The 15,100-nt window shown below is 37.2% G+C and overlaps 1 protein-coding gene across 1 annotated transcript in view; it reads left to right on the top strand.

Moving 5' to 3' along the window:
- Positions 1-15,100, top strand: part of LOC116841579 (UPF0489 protein C5orf22 homolog) — a 473,194-nt gene that overhangs the window by 457,214 nt on the left and 880 nt on the right. Inside the window, exon 5 of the mRNA XM_032809669.1 lies at positions 12,854-13,072. Coding sequence (XP_032665560.1) covers positions 12,854-13,072 — 219 coding nt within the window. The remainder of the gene's footprint in view (positions 1-12,853; positions 13,073-15,100) is intronic.

Here is a 15,100-nt window from a genome sequence, read left to right as displayed (position 1 = left end):
TCGAGCCGCGCCGATCGAGGAGCCTGTGCCGTCGCGTTAATCGTTAATTTGGAGATGAGGAACACTTCGTATCCGGATAGACCAATTAAAACTTTTGTCTATTCGCTCGACTCATACTCTCGGGTTATACTCGGATCAACGGGGAAGTTCGATATTATTTTTTTCCCACGAGAACTCGTTGGAGAGACGATTTGAAAGATAGAAAAAGAGGACGGGAAATCAGAGGTGATTTCGATGGTCGATCTGTCGCGGATGCCGCGACGACAATTTTCTCGCGAAGAGTATCCCGAGGGAAGCTATCTGTTTATTTCATTCTTTGTGTCTTCTACATAAATACATGTACAGTGAATTGCAAAAAATGCGAACCAATAAAGTTAGCTCACCAAACTATCGAAATTGAGAATCATTATTAGCGAACTTATGCTATAATAATATAATCAAGAATAATAAGTAACAATAAATTAATAGTAATAAAATATATAATATAATAAAAATAATAATTAATAATATAATTGCTTAGCAAGAGAACCCGTCAGTAATGACTTTCAATTTTGACAATTTGATGAGCTCCCAACTTTATTGTGTCTAAACTTCATTGTATGTTTTGTAATTCACTCCACACATATTTTAAGAAAGAAAGCTGCCTTTGTTTGTGCTTGAGTTTTTTGTCAAATTTTTGTCTAATAATTATCCCAGACATCTTATCATCAAAGAGAAGAACAAGTAAAATGTAACAGCTGGAGAGAGAATGAAAGAGAGAGAGGGAGAGTGTGTGTGTGTATGTGCGCGTACGCGCGTGTACGTACGTTGAATTATTAACAAGAGATCATAAAATAGTGTAACTGGCATAAGGTGAGATACGGCGGAAGTACGGGCTACGATGAAGAAAAGCGCGAAGAACTCGTTTATAATTCTAGTAAGATTAACGAAGTCGCGGACGAGTAATAAATATCTCCATTAACGGAAGTGAATTAATCAGACAGCGTGAGACCTTCCCACTGCCTGTTCCAGCCGGGCGGTGTCGCGAGTTTCTTTTAAGACAGCTGATGCTGATACAGTAGCAGGGTCTAATTTGCATAAGGCCCCACATAGAGAGAAGAAGAGAGACAGAGAGAGAGAGAGCAAAAGAGAGAAGCTAACTTGATTATTTCACCTTTCCGAGAGAGCACAACGTCGTTCCCCTTGCTCGTGAGGCAGCGCCGCAACCTTTATAATTAGAAGGGGCTGTTTTCATGTAAATATGCAATGGTAGCTGAGATACGTCTCGCGAATGTGTCAGCCGACGTATCGAGTTCCTTCGTGGAATCTCGATGTTACATCCGGATGCGACCAACCGATGGATCTTCCATCTGCGACGTGAGCGATCTGTGAGAAGCAGCAAACAATTCAGAGAATTTTTGTTGACGTGAACATTCTCTTCCTCTTTCATTTTTTATTTATCTTCTCTTATTCGGCAATAATACTCGCATTTTTTAACATGCCAAGCTGATTTCACTAACATTTTCCGCCGAAGCCATGCGACTTTCTTCCTCAAGTGTCATTATTTTTAATCTCCAAATGTCATTCTATTTTAACTACTTCTTTTAACGCCACTTGTGACGTTAAACCCTTGAAAATAAAAATTGTGTCATTGATACACCACGAGAGAAAAAACGTCTGAAAAATAAAAAAGATTTATTCGACGAGTGTTACATATAATAACGTATTTACTTCAATCTGAATTCTTCCGATTAAATGGAATAAACAAACGCTTTCGTGGCAAGTAACGGCGCGTACGCTTTAGAAAAATATATGTTTCTTCATTTGAAAGAAATCTTTCCTCAATGTTGAAATATGTATATTGGGACAAGTAAATACGTTATTAATATTCATCGAATAAATATCTTTTATTTGTCAGATATTTTGTTTTTCACAGGACATATGAGTAAAACTATTGGCGCCATTCATTTAACGACACTCCTTTTCGCGACGGAGAATAGATGCCTCGTAGTTTTTAGAACCGACGAACAATCGTCGATAGATCGTATCAAATCAATTGTCTTATGCTTGCGGTAATCTATCGCGGCCTTGCATAACAGCGATTATCTCTAATGGAACGAGAATTCCGAGCGAACGTCGCTGACAGAGGCACGCGGAAAAAAACGATGAGAAAAAATTGTAATATAAGAAGGGGTGTAACCTGGGAAGGAAGAGAGAGAGAGAGAGAGAAGCGCGCGCAGTGGATTACGCGGAACATTATATCAGAATGAAACCGGGCCGGGCATCGGAATTTCTAATGAAGTGTGTGAACTCCGACCCGGTTTCGGCAGCCGTAACCTAATTAAGTCCGGAGCGCGTATGCAAATTTCTCGCGCAGCGTGACGCGCCACGCTGAAACCGACCCCCATCGTCTTATTCCCTTTCCCTTCCTTCCGCTGTCGCTGCCTTAACGCGTTAGCACACCGCGCCAGCCTCGCTTCGCACGCACTTCGCAATTGTCCCATATTTGACCGTTAATTAATTAGAAGTCTCCGCGGAGAAGGGTTCGGTTTGGAATACGTTACGGGACCCGGGCGTTCGCACGAAAGGCTCGACGACGCGCGGGCAGAATTGAACTCACGATCTCTCGTAGTGGTTCCACGGCAGCTGTGTATCAAACGGTAGGATGAGGTGTTTTTGTAAGGCCAATTCGAGAAGAGACGCGTCGGGGCTGAAATAAAATGTACAGTCGCGTTGCATTTCTTAAATGAAACTTTCAATATATCTATATTCTTGATTCTTGGAATATTTAATTAATGTTAACTTGTACTTGCTGTAATACTTAATTTACCTGTGCGTGATATTTTTAATTAATATTACAAATTATTCACTCACCGCAATATTTAATTCGTTTGTAATATCCAATTAACACTAAATTGTATTTACAATAATGCTATCATGATATTCCTTCATTAATATGTATTATTTATTTTATTATTATTTATTTCATTAATATATTTTTTTACACAATATATTTCAATATCTTTTCCATTTAATATTTATATCTAATCTCTCTTTTTCTTTTTACTTAATTCCATATGAATAATTGTTGCATCTTATGAACTAAATGTATTTCTTAGAATTTTTATATAATTAAATAAATTAAATATACAAATAATAAAAATAAAATAAATAATAAGAAATAAAATGTAAATAAATAATAAATAATAAAATATATAAATTAATATTAAATATTAATTTCTATATTACTTCAAAATATATCAAATTGATTTCCTTAATTTTTTATTAATATAGAACTCTCTCTCTCTCTTTCTCTCTCTTTCTTTCTCTTTTTCTTTTTCTTGTTTCTTCCGATGTCAAGGCTCACCGACCGATGAAAAATATCGTCCCCTCTGTCGAAATTAATAAACTTCCGAACGAGCTCGGCGCAAGACGAGTCGCGGTAAAAAAGATTGACCTGTGCTTGACACAATGTCAATGGTCCTTTCAACTTCCGTCGCGGCACATCGGTGGCAACAGTGCAACCTGTCTGTCCCACAGTGCAGCTGAATGCACTCAATATCGACAATACTCCGAAACGTTCGATGGGGAGGAATATCTATTGATTGGTAGTATGGGGCGACCCCTTAGGATCGTTTCTCGATACAGACGTGTTGTACCTGCCCCGCTGTCCCAAACACATCCCGTTCTACCTGCGAGTACGCACCAAATTATCGTGCCTCGAATGGCACGTGTCGCATGACAGGTATCCACGCGACACCAACAGCGCGACGCGGGCTTTCGACGTTTCGCCGATCGGTCCCTGGACCGACTAACTGGACTGGCGATTTGACATCTGATCTGAGACAGAATTTAAATGACATTACAATCTGTCGCTGATTATCAAGTTGCACCTTTCTCGACGCAGATACCTAATAGAACTGACTGAGCTCGATATAACGGGTTATGTAAGTAATTCCGGATTTTTTTTAGGTTACATAAAACGATCATATTTTTGCGGCGTTATAATTTTGCGAAATAACGTAACGACCACTGCGATCCTTTGTCCTCTTTCACATACGTTGTTCCACAAAATTATAACGGCATAAAAATGTAATCGTTTTGTTCCGCCAGGAAAATCCGAAATTATTCATCGCACAACCTGATAATTCAATGAATTGTAAAATTAGTAATATTATTTTCTACATTTTATACATATATTACTAGCGAAAAAATAAGTTATCGATATATGCAATTGACATACACTGAGAGAAATTTTCCCGATAAAAAATTAACAAACGGATATTTCTGATCAAATTCCGAACAATGTTTATATCTGATTAAGACGTCCGATTAAAATTAATCGAATACTTTCGATGCTAATGGCATTTCATCAAATAAGCCGGTCACAAAATCATGAACCGGTATTTCTCATTGGATATTTCTTGATCGGATACAAAAATTCATATTTTGATCGGAAATATCCGTTTGTTAATTTTTTAGCGGATAATTTCTCTCAGTGTGTCAGCCGTTCTCGTTGCATCACAATCGCGGAGCGCGTGCGTAATAGATAACTGAAATTTCAGGTCGCGTATAATAAACGTTTATCTTCGATCACACGCGTGAACACAGCTGGGTCTACCCATTATAGATTGGTAACTCGATATCGATGCATTTTCCGAACAAACATCTCGGCAAACATTTATGTGAGACAGGTTCGGTTACACTATGCCGGAAAAAGATCGAACCCGCGGAGGGTGATATATTTGCTATGGATAGATCGCTAAACGATAGCGAGAGCATCGATCTTTTCGCTTTTTAATGAGAATAGGAAGGATATTTGATATTCAAATCTTTGACATTCGCTCTTAAGTCAATGAAATAAATCTGAGACACACACTGAGAGAAATTATGTGATAAAAAATTAATAAATGGATCTCCGATAAATACTGATGAATTTTAGTATTCGATTCGGAAGCATCCGATAAGAAATATCGGTTCATAATTTTGTTATTGATTTATCTGATAAAATGCCATTATGATCGGAAATACCCGATTAAATTTAATCGGATATCCTGATTGGATATAAAAATTTATCGGAAATATTTGTTTGTTAATTTTTTATCAGATAATTTCTCTCAGTGCACTAAGACTCTCCCCCTCCTCCCCGTATTAATAGTCATTATTTGAAACTTGTCTTACTTAAAATACCTAAATTTAGAGTTAGATTTGAGTTTTTACTTGAATCACATAATATATGCGACATTGCATTTGTGATTGCGATTCATCTGAAAGATTCACATCTAACTTTAAATTCAAGTCCGAGTCTCAAATCTAATCTCTTACCGAAGTAAATTTCAAATAACGATTATCAATAAAGATCCAAAACGCAGATATATATGCGTAAATAAATTAACCGGTTCGGGAGAATTCTCACTCGATTTCCCAGCAAACGTTCCGGCCCAACTTCGTATCCTTTTTGCAAAAGAGAGGCAAGAGAAGCTCCTGCTCAATTAACAAGATAATTTAGTCGAGAATGTTATCCAGCTCCTTGACTAAATTATCTCATTCGTAAATTTCTTCGCGAAGTTTCTATCCGAGAACTGTCTAACGATCCATTGTGTTTTATATTTACTTATTTATTGACTTTTATTTATTATACATAATCCTTGCCTCTTGTACACGCGTCTTAGAAAGGCTTCCGTTTTATAATTTTTTATACACACAGTAACCATCTTAAATAAGCCAACTGATTAACAGAATAACTAATTTAGTACTTCAATATAACTCTCAATTATTTAATTCTCAGTTCAATTAAATTAAACGTAGACGTAGTTCAGTATATCCTGTCTCTGTCAATATATTCTATCTCTTTTGAACAAAATAAACAAAATATCGAGCTAACAAACCTACAACTGACTAATACGTATCAATACACGTATAAACTATATAATGTCCAACATAAAGGGAATAAATATATTATATATATATATATATATATATATATATATATATATATATATATATATAATATATATATATATATTATATATATATATATATTATATATATATTATATATATATATATATATTATAATATATATATATTATATATATATAATATATATATAACATATATATAATAATATATATAATTTAAATATCCATTGTGGAATTTATATTCTTACCGATACCCAAGAGGCGCATTCTTAATAATGTACGCGCGAAATTAACTCTCTGGCGATGTTATTCCGACGATGATAAGAAGAGAGCCGCGGTCGCGTCTCGCAAAGGCAGCGCTTTGATGAAACTTTAAAACGCAGTATCAAGTATTAGCCGCCTCGGCGAGATCTCGAGATGAATCGCGGAGGTAGTGAAGAACGAGGGCCCCTCTCGCATCCGGCTGCGATCCTGTCCTGTTGCTCGCACGTCAACCCTCGTTGTTTTTTGCCGGGCTCTTAATAATTGATTATCTGATTACGATACATTATACTTCTCTCCCTTCCCCCCCTACTTTAGCATACTGTCAGAGGGCATTATTTCTGCACCGAGAGAAGGAACGTCGCAACAAATAGAAAGAAAGGGAGAGAGAGAGAGAGAGAAAGAGAGACGCGGAGAAGCAACGAGCGAGAGAGGGAAACTTTTTCTTTCCGTCCGTCCGGCTACGGACGGCCATTTGCATATAGGCCCCCTTATCGACAAACACACCGGGGGCGCCCTTCGTAATGAGGGCCCCCTCCCTTCGTTCGACGTCCCTCTTTCCCTTATTTTTTCAACGTGGACCGCTATTGTCCGTTAACTCATTCGTCGAGGCAGCCGTGGACCAGTAGTGTCTCGCTTCCTTCCTCGTTATTCCCGTCTCATTCGCTTTGTACCTCTGTCTTTCTTTCTCCCTTTGGCTCGCACTCCTTTTACTCTCATTGTGCGAGAATGTAGTAGTGGCGTATGTTACAAAAAAAAAGAGAGAGATGAAGAGAGGAGCGATGGAAAAGAACAAAACCGGTCTCTTTCTCTCTCTCTCTTTCTTTCTCTCTCTCTCTCTCTCCTCTCTCTTTTTCTCTTCTACTCGCACGCGTACTCGAGAAATATGAATCACAGAGATAGAGGCGGATGCGTTGGTGTTAGTCTCTCGTGACATCTGCTTTATAAGTGTAAAAAAAAAGGATCCAAAGAGATTCCACGATCGTTTTTGCCGCTGTGTATAATTGTAGCCGTGAGAGAACGCACGGAGATAATACATCTATCATTCGATCGTTTTGCACGCGACGGCGCCGTCGTCGATGATAAAAAAGGGGAGAAATATGTGTGTATGTGTGTGTGTGTGTATTTCATATGCATACGTAACAAATCGTCGTGTGATATATCAGAATCGAATCCCCGTGTTCCTGCTTCCCGTTTCCAGAGATCGCGAGGTTGATGCACTCTGTAACGCTATCCGACGATCCAACATTTCAAGATTACTGATAAATCGTACATAGTAATGTCCGCGTCGGCACGCACATATTCGTCGACAAATGTTTTAGAGTGCGCTTCTTTCAGTAGCATTGAGTGATGTGTGTCTCTCTACCAGATCAATGTCAAGGATATTTATTATTATTCGCTGCGATATCTCATTCGCGTTCGTTTCAATAAACAACTCAAGTTATATTCCCATCAATATTAAATTAGCTTCATGTTGAACGGAGCAATAAAGGAATGAATTCTGCAATCGACAGATCATACGTATCGCTGGCACATTCTTCGACGTAATATATCTGGCATCGCGAAGATAGGAATTCCACGATTACCTGCAGCATTCAAGCGTCCTAAATTACAAGCATTAAATTTGAATTACGCGATGGGAATCATAGGGTTGTGTGAACCTGGTGATTTCTCGAATCACGAGGGGGCCTTAATGGATCGGCCTAACGATGCGATCTGAAAAATCTCCTCTCAAAATTGAATGTCCACGGAAGACGCGCGCCATCACAATGTATTCAGGTGGTGAGTGCGATAAGTCGTTTATAATTATACCTATTAACGAGATGCCTAAGCATCATCGATCATACTGTGAGATTCTAATGATACGCTACAGTCGACAGGAACAATTTATGTGCAGCAGAAAGAATACAATGAACTTTATATTATTTATATTCTGGTAACTATTATCAAGATGAATTTTATCCCATTCTGGCACATTGCGGTCATTTTCGACTTCCTAATTGATTTTTTAATTTTACTTATCTACAAACTAGTGACTTTCGATTCAGTACGTCCGGAAAAAAGTTAAGAAAAGTTACAATTCGTGGGAATGTGAGATTTTTTAACACTGTTGAGCCATTTCAATTGCGTCATATAATGAAAAGATAAAATTGCTACAGCATTCTTTTTTATTGTAGTATGTTAGATTAAAGTGTCAAAATGTAAAACAGATAGTAAAGATGATTTTACATCATATTCCAGTTCTTAATATTAAATATAATATGTAAAGAAAAGTTTTAATATGTTAAGTTTAATATGTTATAACAGTCTTAAAATGTTAAGTTGCATTATTATATATTTATATAATTGTTATATATTTTTTTATTATATATGTTTCAGAAGATTACCAAAGATTATTACACTTAATATTGACTGTCACTAATGTTTTAGTAAATAAAAGTAATAAAAGAGGCAGTGTTATTGTTTAATGAGAAAAATGTCAATAAATAATTACAATTAATTAAACATGCAATAACACATAGAAAGTATAATAAGATTAAATAATGTTTCTAAGATAACATCGTTTAATTTTATTATGCTTGTATTTTTAACTATTCTTTTACAATAAAATTTGTGTTTTGTTATAAGATATTTCAAGGAATATTTTGATGCAATACGAAGAGTTGATTTATTTCTGATATGTTTAACATTTATTTAAACATTACGATTCCCATTATGCCTCTGATTCTTTTATGATTAAAAATCGCATTTGCGATACAAAATTGCGCACGATTTCAAATCATATTTGCAATACATAATTGTGATACGATATATCGCATTCATTGCAATTCTGAAACAAGATCGCATCGCGAAGACACAATTTAAGAGTCGTTTTACATTAGTTGCAAGTCTCAAGCTCGCAAGAAAATTGACCAACCACAGTTAATTTTCCTTTGGTCGCGAGAAGAATGATCAATTATGATTGCTAAATTTTCTTGCAACCTTGCGATTTGCAACTAATGTAGAACCGGCCTGATTCGCACATCCCTAGTCGCAACGGCCGCGTTTTCGCGAGTGCATCGTTGTTCGCGGCGTTGTTGACGCGCGGCAAACGACGTGCGGGACACAAAAGCCTGTTCTCGTTTCCTCAAGATCGATCGTTACCGACTTTGTTACCCAACTGTCAGGATAATCTGCGGCAGGAATCACACGAGCGACGATAGACACGAAGAAGCGGGCCCGTGTGTGTCCGGCCCGGAGGCGAGTGTAGGGCAGGTGTGCAGATGCTTTCGGGAGAATAATTAATATTCAGCGAGGAAAAAGTGGGCGCGAAAGGCCGACGATGGCCTCCTCTTATAAACAGTTGACGCGTTAGCGAGCGGGCACGCCGCACGCTAGCCACACACCTGGTATCCCGGCCAAATAACAAAAAGGAGAGGACTAAACTTCTCACCGATTACATCCATTACGGGACAGACGTTCGGTTACGTACACACACGGTATCGGCCTAACCCAGGACCGTTTAGCTTAATTCGAAAATTATGCGCTCGGCCGTGTGTCAGTGGCGAAATGATATAGCGTGCGTTTCCGTTATTAATACCGAAGGTGTCCCCGCGCCTTCCGGTGCGTGTGTCGACTAATTTGTGCTGTTCCTCGCACAGTATCGCGTATCGCGTTGCGTGAGAGAGACATTTTCGCCCTCTTCTTGTCGAGCAAGCCCGCATCGAGGGCGACGGTACTCGCGAGCCGTTTCTTCAACTTTGCGTGCGATACAATTTAATGTCTCCTTCAGTTTCTTCCCGTCAATTGGTGCGCTAAATTTCGTCTCAGAAAAGTTTAATATTCACAGTTCGTTGAAAGGTTTTCCAGCGATGGAAATTTTTATACTGGATATTCAAATGAAAAGATTCAAAACTTACAGGATGGATGATATTCGTTATATCGAGTTAAAAATGTTTAGTAAGCATAGATAAGAAAATCAACCCTTTCAGAATTACAAATGTTGCTCGATTCTGGTAACGCAAGTTATTTAGGTGCTTCCAATGATCACGCGCGGTGAATGAACTTACCATATTATTATTTTGACATTTACAAAAGATGTTCTCCGTCCATTTCTACACACGTTTGATATTTTCATATTACAGAATTTTCCGATTTGGATATATTTCCGCACAAAGAGACGTCATGCAGCTAGAGTATCCATTGGCAAGATCGTACATGAGATACATGTCCGCGATTTCACGATTAGATTAATATGCAGATTATAATTTTGAAGTCATGAAAGAAACCAGTTCTTTTTTTATTTTTTCCGTGGATTTTTTCAATTTTTTTCCAAGAGTAGGAAAATTTATTTGGGAAAATTTATATATGTTTGATTAGAACCTACCACATTTGCTTTTTTCAGTAAAGAAGATAATTGCGTGTATTAAATTGAAAGTAAATAAACCCATAATAAAAATGTTGTGCTTGGAATATTTTCTTTTTGGCTCTAAAAAAATCATGTATACGAGGATTCCGCTCATAATAAAATCACATTTATTTTTTTAATACGACAAGAAAACGTTTGGAAACGTAGCTCACCAATTTTTATAAATTTTGGATATGTTATAAAGTAATTAAAAAGATAAGAAACACGTATTTCTGTATAAGTGCTTTCTTGCGAATTTACGGATTGAAATAATTCCTCGAAAAAAACTTGATAAAATTGAAATTGAATTTATCAAGATCTTGTCTTCACATAAAACTCCTTGGCGTCGCAATAAAAAATCATACAATAATGGGACGCCCCACATGCTTGTGTCCACGAAACAGTAACGATGATAATCACAGCCATCCAAGCGGGCTCCGTTAGAAGTATGTTTCATCACGAGGCAGGTTTACGGCGGGTCTGCCGTCGTCGCGGCTCCCGCATCGTCATCCAATGATATCATTATCGGTAATCTAAAAGCAAAGGAAAAAAAAAGAACAGGGGAAAAAAGCCCAGGATCGGCCCCTGCTTGTCAACGAAGGTATCGTCCGATCGTGCCGCGCCAGGAATTGCAGCTGCAGAAAACGAGGAAAACTTGTGATCAGATAAGAGTAAAAGCAGAAGAGGGCGGTATAAGGGGCGGGGGGAGAGTAAAGAGAGAGTCGGAGGGAGGGAGATAAAGAGCGCTCACGGAGGAACGGAGGAGTACAAATTACGGGCACCCGGAACCGTTCTTGCGGCCGTGTTAACTTTCGTCGCGTGCCTTCAGGAAATACCTCAACTTTTGCAGCCACGTGCTATCGCGCGCGTTGGGGCATTATAAACTTTCTATCGTTCACCTTTGTCTCCCGCTTCTGGCCCTCGTGGCCCTACGTCTGGCCCTCCCGCTCATGTGCGACTCGCAAATTACCCGTGTAATCGCCATTTTCGAAAATGAGCCATCCCTGTCGCCGACGAGAAACTTATTCTCCTTATTTTCATTTTATTATCGTTTTTACTGCTTTCGCTCTTATTATTCTTTTCGAACTTATCATTCTTGTGTCGAAGATTTTTCATAAGTGTTTTATTATTCTACGATAGTAGAACGAGTTAATCTTAAATCTTATTTATTGAATCGAGCTCGATTACCTATAATCATTTTTACATGTATAAATCAATTATGTAATTAATTCTCAGTGAAAATAGCGCTGTTTAAACCGAATGTAACATTTTGGAAAAGATCAGCAAGATTTGCCAGATTAATTAACTAACTATTAAGCTTTATATTGTCATTTTTGTTATTTAGAAAAACCTATAAATCAATACGCAGCATATGGTGATACTTACAATTGCAGAAAATATCGTTGTAAGCGATGGAAAAGATTGCCTCCTTTCTAATGACCTGAAGACAAAAAATTAAAAAGTTTATTAAATAATATGCTTATAGAGAGTTGGAGGATGAATAAAAAAAAATCCAGGAAAATATTAAACTGAATACTTTTTTAATAGGGAAAAATAATAAGAAATGCGAATTTAAATATCCAATTTCCAAACAGCTATTGTTTCTGCAATTTCGTTCCACAGCATAAAATTCAGGTTTATCCTGCAACTACAGCTATATTATTTATGAAACTTTTTGGTTTTTTCACCTCAGGTCACTAGAACTACTTTTTTTTTGTCGATTGCAGTGATATTTTTTGCAGTCGTGAGTTCAACTACATATTACATATTTATTTATAGGTTTTCCTAAATAACAGAAATAGTAATATATAGAGTTTAATAGTTATTTTCATTAATATACAATGTTTCAAAACATTCGGTAAATTTTCGCAAAATTAATTTCCAAAAATACGTTTTTTCGGAACGTTGTATTAGTTTGGTCCCTTAATTATGATGTTAATTATGATAAAAATTTGCTTTTAAATATATATATACCACACGGAAAAAAAGATTTGATTGGATTCACCGAATTTCTATAATGAAATATGAACAAACCAAAAATTCCAATTGAAGTTACCGAAATTCCGTTCAAATTGACAAGATTTCGGTTTAATTTGAATTCTGGTAACTTCAACCGGAATTTTCAGTAGAACTTTTGGCTAATGTAATCAAGCGCTTTTTTTCGTGCAGATACACGCCTAACACGGATGCAGAAATACAAAAGATTTGCGAGTGCGATTTCAAGAGAATTCACACCTAGCAAACCAAGTCTGTTTGACTTCGTAACAACATAATCAATAATCATGCAAACCTCTTGTAATGTGCAGATATGAAACCGTGGAGCTGATCAGCCGAGAGGTAAAGGCCGCTTACAAAGATTCGGAGATTGATTGGTTGCTGGTGTACGACGCAGGTTGTACCATCGACGATACAGCCTTGCCTGAGCACGTGACGGAATCCAACGATCTCGATCGCTTGATCGGTGGTACTTTCAAATTATTCCTCGCGGCTCTGCCTACAGCTCCGACTATTGTCACCATCGCCAGGTAAGTAGTTTTATCGATCTTAAAATTTCAGGCTGGATCATCTCAATCGAACCAGTCCAATATCTCTATAAATTAAAATTTTCTAAGAATTTTCTTGGACAAAAGATAAGATAATGAAAATATCAAAAATATTATAAATTATATCCAATTATAAATCAAGGTTTTCTGAAAATTCTCTTGGATGAAACTTAGAGGGAAGATAAATTTGGACTATTGTTTCTTTCTTACATAAGTAATTTTTGAGAATCATCTGGAGGTCAAATTCATTTTCTACAGCGTGACTATAATTTTCCCAGCACTTACGTTTGTAAAAGTATTAAGAAATATTGAAACTTCATTAAGTTTCACTATTCACTATATTTTACACATCTTCCGTCTAAGTTTATTATAAATGATATTTCTTATAAAATATCTTCCGTTTAAGATCGGGAAAATTTGAAATATCATAAGAAATGTCGCGCTGAATTAGATTAAAGTTAAAATTAAACCGATGTAAGTGTCCAAGATCGTTATATTTGACTTGTTATTGTTGTAATAGTATAGTTATCAGTATAGTCACTAGTTAATAAAAAATAGCATGATCGCTCGTTCATAAGATACAAATCAAAAGTAATTGCAAGTGCAATGCATTGAGAGCTGTGCGCACATAAAACTTAATTTATAATGTGTTCTTTCCTTACACGGCTTCTTTTTCTTTATTTTCTTCTGACTCAAACTTTAAACCTTTAAACCTAAGCCGGAAAAAGATAAAGAACAAGAAACAGGAAGCAAGAAGCATCGTAGATTAAGTTTAAACATCGTAACGCATCGAGAGTTGCGTAGTAAAAATGTAAATGCTTGTAAAAATGAAAGACTCGGTAAGAGTTTAACAATTGTAGCGCCGCATACTACATATATCGATGAAATTAAACGTTCGGCTTGCTACAAATTGTTCCTAACTTACGATTACAAATCGGTGAAATTACGTCGCCGCACGCGCGCGGCCGAAGTCTGCAGAAGTCGCAGATGGCGCGGAAGAAGATGCTGGGAGGGCGCGAAGAAGGGCGGCTTATGGGGGGCAACAACGATGGGGCTGTCTAAAGGGTGGGTTCGGGGATTGTGGGAATACCCCTAAGCCCCACCCTCCAGAAGGGGGGAAGATGGGTTTCAACAAGGGCTGCACAAAATCAAACCATCCAACTTTCACGAGTCACAGTTAGATGTCCCTACCTTTGATGTCCCGTAGTATACACCGTCATATCTTCCTCCGTGCTTTATCCTTCGATACTCCTCGTAAAGTCTGAGTAAGAACAATTGTGCCGTTGAAATTACAGAAAAAAGTTGCTTTATACATGTCAAATTCACGATCGCAACAGAAACTATGAATGAAATGAAGATACATATGAGAGTATGCCTGCATAAATTAAATAATCACGAATCTTTTATCAATTTTCAATTGATTCACACTGAATAATTACTTAAATATAATCTAGACAATTTAAGTAAACTAAATATTTGCTTTTCAGAAGTTAATATATTTTGAAAAAGAGATATTTACTTATGTTAATAAAGTTTACAGTAAATGACTGATCATTAAGAACATATCGCTATCTTTATGTTAATTGATATTTCTGTCAATTGATATTACCAATATGTGAACATCTTCTGATATCAGTATTATTTGTATAATTGACATGACCACTTCTGCACCTAAAGAAAAGTAGCCTATTTGGTATTTTAGCGCAAAAATTAATTTCTTAAATTTCTTCATCAAAAAAGAAGTGAATATAGTCGTGCAAATGATAACTTGGCGCCATCTCGTGACGAGCGCACGGAGATACTGTTCAGGCTCTCGGTGGAGAAAAAAATCGATTTCACCCTCGACGTACTTTCACCCCTCGCTGCTTTCAATCTCTACATAGGCACATTAGTTTCCGGGGTAGACGCGGAAACGCTACCGGATATCGCTTCTAGACAGTCTGCAATCTCTGTCTCTCTCTCTCTCTCTCTCTCTCTCTCTCTCTCTCTCTCTCTCTCTCTCTCTCTCTC

This window comes from Odontomachus brunneus, unplaced genomic scaffold (genome assembly GCF_010583005.1).
Source record: "Odontomachus brunneus isolate Ranch 3 - 2012 unplaced genomic scaffold, Obru_v1 Obru_scaffold_016, whole genome shotgun sequence".
Classification (NCBI taxonomy): Eukaryota; Metazoa; Arthropoda; class Insecta; order Hymenoptera; family Formicidae; genus Odontomachus; species Odontomachus brunneus.
Note: the sequence above shows the minus strand (reverse complement) of the source record. Positions and strands in the feature narration are given on the sequence as shown.